We start from the raw sequence: 8,814 nt of genomic DNA, 5'->3' as shown, positions 1-8,814 counted from the left end.
GCTGTGAAGCATTATGAAGCGGTTTATAAGTCTACGTACTATTGCTATCTGCTAAGATTGTTATGAAGGTAAAACTATGCTCTAACTTGAGGCTTAGTCTCATTGACTTCAGAGGGCTTGTTCCTTCTTCTCAGAAGAATTGGTATTGTCAAAATTAATAAATAGACTGGTGCCATGGAAATGGTAATGGTTAGGTTAAAACTAGCACAACTAGGCTTGCAGGACTGGATAAAACAGGGGTCCCCGATCTGTAGGCTCTGGCCCACTACCGGGCTGTGGCCTGTTGGCACAGGGTCACATGAGTGGCTGGCTAGAGCACGCACATGTATGCACACACTCACCCCCCACACTCGCACTAACATCGTGAGTGCTGCATGGGCACGAGCATCGCCGTGAGCATTGCATGGACGCTCACGGCCCCGTTTGCTCGTAGCTCTGTTCCTGTGTGCACCTGCCCCTTTTCCTCTGGGCCAACCCACAAAGGTTGAGGACCTCTGAGATAAAGGGAAAGGTAGATGGGAAGCCTCATTCTTGACTTTTGAGCAAAATGTCTGACACTGCAATATACTGATAGTCCTCAACTGCTGACTAGTTGCTTAGAGACCACTCAAAGTTATGAGGGACCCCCTCCAAACAAAAGGTACTTAGGACACAGATTTAAAGTTCTGATGACCACTACCGCTCCGCTGTCAAATTTTGGATGTTCAGCAACTAGCATACATTAATAGCCATTTGCAATATCCTGTGGTCATAGGACTGCAATATTTTGCTGGAAATCAGCATTTACTTCTGGTCTCTGGCAAAAAATGTCAGCTACAGAGAATGGATTTGCTTTACAACTGCAGCACTCATTTTACAACTGCTGCATTCACTTAATGACTGACACACACACAAAATGCCGCAACTTACAATCATCATGACATATGATGGAAATTCAAGATTCCATTATAGTCATGTTTAGCTATTAAGCCAGTGTCTGGTTAACCAATTTTAATTATTTTTAAAAAGGCATGAAAGAATTAGTCAAACACTATGTTCACGTTTCATCTGAACAAGCTGTATTTGTGGAACAGATATTTTTTGAAGTATAGCATAGACTGCATTAATATACTAAAACGAAACATATTTTTACATTAAGAAAAAAGCAGTTACCTGTATATTATCTGCACAAAATCCAGTATAAAATGAGGATTGCTTCTAAATGAATAGAATACAGATCATTAATGTGCAAGGGCATAAAACATTTCCAAATCACACAAACATTCAAGAGAGCCTGATAGTATAACTTTTAAAATGTGCCTTGGAGACCTACCTGGTATGTATGAAATATCTATCTAGTCATACTTTTTTAAGCCTGTAATTGAAGCATGTGCCACTGTGTCAGCCAAAATTTAACAATCTGCCTTATGAGCCAATCACAGTACAACAATCTATTAAAACAACAAGTATAAACTTCCAATGTTTACAGAGACCCAAACAGATTCACTGGTAAAATATAATTAACTTATAATTATGACTTTTATAAATGCATAATTATCAAATGACATAACTTTTTGTAACTTTCTAAATTGTAATTGTTTCTATATTTATCTTTTTTATCATTTGTAAGTCATCTAGAGTTGGCTTATTGGTAAGATGGGCAGCATATAAATGTAAATAAATAAATAAATACTAACATTTAGGAAAAATGAAGGGTTAGGGACTCACCTTAATATAATGAGATAATATGCAGAGTGATGTGATGGGGAAGAAGTTAATCAAAACTATATGAAGGGCTCTGCACAGAATTAAATTTAAGAAAACTCCATTTATCCAATTTCGGATAAATCCAGCTTTAACCCACAATTCTGTATCCTTCATTCCATCCTGCTCAGAGAACCAGCCTTGTTTTCCGTATAAATGCTTCTGTGCGTAAACAAAGGCAGCATGATTTGACTAAATTTCTTTTGACCTGGAGACCATTGTTAGATTTCTTATAAGATAAGGAGAAAAAAAATCAATTTTTCACTTTGAGATCTGAAGATTAGACTGGATTTGACTAGAGAAATATTGCAGCTTTTTAAACATAGAGATTTGTATTTAATAATTTATTACTTCTTAGAGAAGAATATTTATGCATATTGGGGATTTTAGTATGTTGATTATTAGTATTTTAAGGTGTTTTGTATATTGGTGCTATTTGTTTAAACTAAGAAAGAGGTGATTGTATTGTTATTATCACTGTACCAAAAGAAAGACATGGGTCATTTTTGTTACAAATTTGTTTGATATATATTTGTCACTTTTAATTTTAATTTAACTCCATTTCCCTTTTCTGTTAATTTGCATTTTAAAGTTTGATGTTGAAAATTAATAAAGATCTTTTTAAAGAAAAGAAAAAATAGAGCAAGAGGGAACAAAAATAAGCTCCCACAGTTCCACAAACAAGGTACTCTGTTTCACACATTGAACTAACCATGGGTTGTTTTACCCATAGGTTTACTGAAGCATTATTTACAACAGGGAACCCACCAACAATAGTTTATGATCCATAATGCCTTATGGATATGTTACATTAAATTAAAATCATATTGAACATATAATAGCTAAGCAAGATGTTTGAAATTAATCAGTGTTCTTTTTCCTCCAATTTGCAAGATTCCTTTACATTACTAATGTATTTCTACAGTCAGAAAAAGGCCTAATAATAGAAGACGATATTTTGGACTATTGTGCCTTAAGTCAGCCTCTTTGGAGAATAAAGTACTCTGATCACAATCTGGCAAGGAGGCATCTACAGAAAACTCTGCCTTCCTCTTATTGATAATAGCAAGTGAGAAAGCCTCTTCCGAGCACACATAAATGCAAAATATGCTATTCCTGCTAAAAAGCCAGCCAAAAGAGTTGTGCCAAAAACTTTGGGTGCCCTCTTTTTCGCTACTCGAAATGCTGTTGGAAGAACTGCTGAGATTAGTATGTTGTTGACATGTCCCAAAACCTTATGAAATGTTTGTCTCTTCAAGACACGCTCGTAATAGGCTTCCAAGTTAGGTCGCTTTCCATTTCCCCAACTTCTCCTTGCCAGTCCAATGAACTTCAGCCGATGGAGTGTTACAGCAAGGGATACGTCAGCCAAGCTAAAAAATTCTCCACAGAGCCAAGGCTGATGTCCATTTTCTGATATCAAAAATAAAGGCATAAATAATTAGAGACTAATAAAATGCAATATGATGCAAAGATTCCTCTGACTATTGCATGCAATTAATATTCTTATTAACTGTGTATAACCATTTAGTTCCAGATTACGTGTTGCAATGGTTTGGCTAATATGAGCATTATTTGACTTAAAACAGCCTAGGGGTTACTGATGAAGATATCATTCAACACTGCAGAATCAGAAGAAAATAAGATAGAAATGACTGCAAATTATTTTCTACCTGGTGTTTCTTCATTTCTTCTTTGCAACTCAGTTTCAACCTGATCCAAAACTTTTTCCAACTCATCTAGTATTTTCTGTAAGTACTTTATGTTATCATGGTCCATCAATTTAGACTAGAGGAAAAAAATATTATATATTAGCTTGCAAAAAATGATGAGAAGTTCTCTTGAATATTGTGAATCTCAGCAAGCAATTGTAAGACTACTGAATGACACCAAATGACATGTATATAATCCATTTTAAAATGGAATTATTCCAAGCAGAAAAGCATGCAATAACAATATTTGTTATTTCACATTAATATCATACTCCAAGCAATCCTAGGATCTATTTTGGCTAATTATACATGTTCTGTTCTTACTTTGAGTCGTTTCTGTTTTGCTATATATGCCTCTTGCAGATCTGGGTTTTCTTCAGCGAGTTTCTTTAATTCAGATTCAGTATTACCTATTTGGCCTTGCAAAACAGCAATAAGTCAGTTAAGGTTATTAATCATCAAACTTTCCAGTAAATTAAGTAAAGTTTATCATTTTAAAATGTTTTACTTCCTAACCAAATGTATGGATTTACAATATTTTGTGTGAACAGTTGAGTAAACCTTCATCTGCAATACAGAATTAATCCTGAAAGTCAACTAATTATAGTTGACAAAACAATTTGACAAATGGGTTTTTTAAAATACCATATGCTGCTTATTTCAGCAGGATGATAAGTTGATTTTTAATAAATATAAAGGTGGTAAAATCATTTAAATAAGAAAATTAAAATGAATTTGAACACCACAGATAATAGGGCACATAAACTTCTTGTACATACTACGAATTCTTGTCGTGGCATATGCAGGAATCATGGAGTCGACTGCTAATTCAGGATGTAAAATGCAGCCGTGTGTATATGCATCCATAGGCAAGGAATCTAGAAGTTCTCTGTAGTGTTGAACCCTGGGATAATACATACTTCCTTCTTCTGGCATTAATCTTGGAGTCTTTTCTATAGAGAAAGACATCCATAGATGAAAGTTAACAAAAAGTAAAAAATAAAAGAAGGCTGGTTTAGATATTTATAACCTCTTGAAAGTGAAAAATAAAAGAGATTTCTGTTTGTGGATGAAAAGCTGAATTGCTGAAGTTATTTTTTTTCAATAATTATTTTATTTTATTCTATTCTATTCACAACATTAAAACATAAACTCAACAAGTAAGAAAAAATATAAGAACAAAGCAAAACTAAACAAGACATTAAGAAAAAAGTAAAACTAACACCAGTTAAACTTTAAAGCTCTCAATTAGAAATCTGTAATTGTATTTAACTCACAGAAAGATTTCTGATCTACCATAAACCACTACAATCATTATCTCTGGTCCTTCTGGAATCAAATATCCTTGATAGATGCTTAATGATAAAAGTTTTCCTTAAAATTTTAACTGAGATCTCTCCCAAAGTTTGCATCTTATTCCCCAAAATCATAAATACCTGTTGTAAATATCTCTGCAGCATTTGTTATTCTAAGAATATTCTTATTAGTTGGAATGCAGTGCCTCTTAAACTATAAGAGAGTTGAGATAGGGTTAGTCTTTCTTTGCTTGGTCATGAGAAATAGCAACCTTGAGCCTCCTTTATGATAATAGTAACAGTGAAAAAAACCCAATGTCCTCTTCCACAACTGCACTTTCTTAATACACGTAGTCCTCAATGTATGATCTCAATTGAGTCAAAATTTCTGTTGCTAAGTGAGACATTTGTTAAGTGAGTTTTGCCCCATTTTATGATCTTTCTTGCCACAGTTGTTAAGTGAATCACTGCAGTTGTTAAGTTAGTAACATGGTTGTTAAGTGAATCTGGCTTCCCCATTGACTTTGTCAGGTCACAAAAGGGGATCACATGACCTCAGAACACTGCAACCATCAGAAATATGAGTCAATTGCCAAGCATTTGATTTTTGATCATTTGAACATGAGTATGATGCAATGGTCATAAGTGTAAAAAATTGTCATAAGTCACTTTTTTCTGTACCGTTATAACTTTGAACAATCACTAAATGAACTGTTGTAAGTCTAGAACTACCTATAGTGAAAAGCATCTTCATTAGTCTAGGGTCTTTAAGTTCTTTCTCAGTAGAAATGAAATAAATTTGTCAGGAGCTTACTAAGCACCATATTTTAAAGACTGCATATAGAAAACTAGGGGAAGTTTCCTTGTTAATTTTTAAAGCTGTAGAATGTGAATAAAAGATTTGTTAAGCATCTTTTATTTCCTTCATCCTTGCTTTCACACTGAGCTGAGTCCAAGAAGTTACAAGGTGTATTAAGCCAACCTCTGTTAAAGAAAGCAATTATCAATCTTAACTCCTGGGGGAAAAAATTAATACTGGCTCTAGATCTGAGAAAGTGCAGAAGCTGATAAGTTCTACCCAATTTTGAATGAAACAGATTTTCAAGATCTTTTTTCATCAGGATTTAGTACTGATGCTATTCTGAATATGTTCCACCAGGTTGCAGCGTCAAGGCTGACTTTATCTGAACTTGGAAATTAAACAATATTGCTTCTGGTTAGTACTTGGATATGAGTCAAAAGACAGCCATTTATTTATTTGTTTGTTTAAAATTTGTTATAGATGCCATTCTATTCAACTAATATTAATATTTATGGTATTCTTTCAAGAGACTGTCTGAAAATTTTGTTTGCTTGTACTTAGATGTGCTGGTAGATTTCTGCTCAGGTGCATGGAATATAATTTGTAGGATTCCATACTATTCTATGTTATCATTTAGCTCCACCCTGTTGAATACATGTATATAGAGTGACATATTCTTGATATAACTTTAGTTAACAGGATCATATAAGAAATAAAGAAATCCTCTAGCTTCCTAAATAGCCATTGTCAATTAAAGTAGATAATACTGGTTAAGGCAGATTCCTGTTTCTCTACAGAAGAGTTGTTGATAAAAAGATTTATATGTGTCTAAATCCCACTCAAAAGATGTTTTCCTTTCAAAATATCTTTTCTATGTCTTGCAAGAATAAAGTTTAAAATTATGTATCCCTCCTGACAACTTTCTCAAACTGCAATTTATTTATTACATCTAGAAACCACTCATCTCCCTCACAGAAGGACTCTGGGTAGTATACAAATAAGACATAAAATATATACTATAAATAATGATTTAATAAATAAATAAATGTCTATGAAATAAGATACACACATTAAGGCATTTTTTTAAAAAAACAGCACATAAATACTCTTATTACCATTCATAAAAGTATCTTCAAGGTAGTCAATAATCTGAGTTGCATCACAAATTATATTCTCTTTGTGAATCAGCACAGGGACTTCTCCTGATGCATTTAAACGCATAAACCAAGGCTCATTATGTTCACTCAATGGAAGGCTTACATCATGCTCTTCACATTTCAACCCCTTTTCAGCAATCACCAGTCGTACCTGAAACAAATGGATGCACTTCCCTGTTAAAGATTACGAGTGCCCCAATTAAAAAAAATATACATATTATATGGATTTAAAGCCAAACCTGACAATGGAGTCTGCAGGGTGCCATATCGAATTTGGTCCTGGGATATTTGCTAGGAACATTGGGAGATTATGGTAATAAATAGCTAAATAAAACATGCTGCTATTCCAGAGAAACAATAAGAAAATCTGCAGGAACCTCATTTAATGCGAATATTAAATATCAGCTCTTCATATGACACTTTTTTCTTGTAAGATAAATTGATCTCACTTGGTTGGTTTGTTATTGCCTGTATTTCATTCCTTTATCTTGGATTAGCCAATTCTTAATACACAAAATTTAACAATAATAGGAAAGGGTCTGGGCCTGTTTGTAAAGCTTCCTGGCTTGAGTATGCATTTCTCTCATTATTTTTTATTCTTTCTTCTCTCAGGAACCCACTCAGAGCTGCCTTTAATACAATGCTTTGTCCCAGAGGGCAAATCGGCAGTCTTAAGGTGGGCTACATGGGCGGAGGGAGCTATCCAGGTTCTGAAATACAACATTCCTTTTAGCAGATGAGACACTCACCTTTTGGGAAGTGAAGGACTGTGTCCAGTGATAGAGGATGAGTTTAGCCTCTGACTTGACCTCCATTTCAGGTGGGGGTGTTTTGTTGGCCATCTGGTCCTCCTTTCCTTCTGCCATTTCGTGTTTTTGTTCCTGCTTAATTCACTGCTCTGAGATTCTGCCCATGAGATTTGATTTTTTTTTTCTCTTTCTCCCCTCTCTGTTACTGAGTCTGCTCCATGAACTGAGCATGCTCGTTATTAACAGATGAAGCTGCCTTCCTGATTTTGCCCTCACTCTCCGACAGGATTTCTTGAAATGAAGAAGCTGTTGAAAATCTTGGGTATTCAGGATTAACACAAAGATAACTAAGCTACCTACCTAGATTCAAGAAAAAGGATTCTTTTTCCTGAATTTCTTCTCTAATTTATAAGAAAAAATATTCTAGATACATTTAATTAATGCAGGATAATGGAGTCAAATGGATACATTTCAATAGTATATTAATATCTGCCTCAAAATGTTTATGAGGTGCATGAATGTTATGTATTTGCCATGTTTTTCTTTTAATAATTTTATTAACCTCCTTGACATTTCAGTGGCTCATAACTGTGCTCCATTGTAATTAATTTTGTCTTTGTTTCATAATGATAGATGTAATACCATTTAAAATGTATTTTAAAATGTATATTCTAGGTTTTCTTCATGTTAGATTAAAGATGTTTACTCGAGATATTCTTTCACTTCTATTCCCTTATGGCTGAAGTCATAAAATACCTTAAACGTATTTTAGCATGAGTATATATTTAATCGGTTTAAAAAAAAATACAGACTGCTAATAGTATCATGAAAATCACAAATATACTTTTGGAATCAAAGTTAAGATTTGGAATGCATAAACTGCAGTTTCCCAAAAGTAAAAATTAATCATGCAATCCTCCAAATGAAGTTTGATATTTCATGCTAGAACTACCAATCTTCCTTAAGATAATTTATAACAAAGATTGAAAGGTGTGATTAACATAGGCAGCATTGTTTAGAAAGTCACTTAGAAGTAAGAGGATTTTGTCAATAGATGTGCACAGCAAAACAAATGTTTCTGGGAAAGCATTATTAATTCACACCACTGAAAAATTCTTAACAAATTAAAATACTTAACTCTGAATGACCACAAGAGGTCTCCATAGTTCTAGAAATAGTGGGGATACACTTCTTTAAATAAAAGATTATATTGAGTTTATATTTTCTCATTATTATTATTATAGCTGGTTGCACAGTCAGCCAGATGTTTAGACTGGATTTAGCATTTTTGTCCACCTACGGCAGTGGTGGCAAACCTATGGCACGGGCGCCAGAGATGGCATTCAGAGCTTTCTC

General features: G+C 34.0%; 1 protein-coding gene across 1 annotated transcript; it reads right to left on the bottom strand.

The window, feature by feature from the left end:
- Positions 1-1,035: 1,035 nt before the first annotated feature.
- GDAP1 (ganglioside induced differentiation associated protein 1) lies at positions 1,036-7,673 on the bottom strand. Its single transcript, XM_039332085.1, has 6 exons — positions 7,459-7,673; positions 6,668-6,860; positions 4,235-4,408; positions 3,780-3,874; positions 3,417-3,531; positions 1,036-3,156 (listed from the first exon to the last, which is right to left on the bottom strand). The coding sequence occupies exons 1-6, from the start codon at positions 7,573-7,575 to the stop codon at positions 2,774-2,776; spliced, it is 1,077 nt and encodes a 358-aa protein (XP_039188019.1). The 5' UTR covers positions 7,576-7,673; the 3' UTR covers positions 1,036-2,773.
- Positions 7,674-8,814: the final 1,141 nt, after the last annotated feature.

This window comes from Crotalus tigris, unplaced genomic scaffold (genome assembly GCF_016545835.1).
Source record: "Crotalus tigris isolate CLP2741 ecotype Arizona unplaced genomic scaffold, ASM1654583v1 scf7180000024445.887990, whole genome shotgun sequence".
NCBI classification, from domain to species: domain Eukaryota; kingdom Metazoa; phylum Chordata; class Lepidosauria; order Squamata; family Viperidae; genus Crotalus; species Crotalus tigris.
Note: the sequence above shows the minus strand (reverse complement) of the source record. Positions and strands in the feature narration are given on the sequence as shown.

Coding starts and splice junctions, on each gene's coding strand:
- GDAP1 (XM_039332085.1), bottom strand. CDS start 7,575: ATGGCAGAAGGAAAGGAGGACCAGATGGCCAACAAAACACCCCCACCT. Junction 4,409..6,667: donor TGAAGATACTTTTATGAATG/GTAATAAGAGTA, acceptor CTTTCTCTATAG/AAAAGACTCCAAGATTAATG. Junction 3,532..3,779: donor CAAAACAGAAACGACTCAAA/GTAAGAACAGAA, acceptor TTTTTCCTCTAG/TCTAAATTGATGGACCATGA.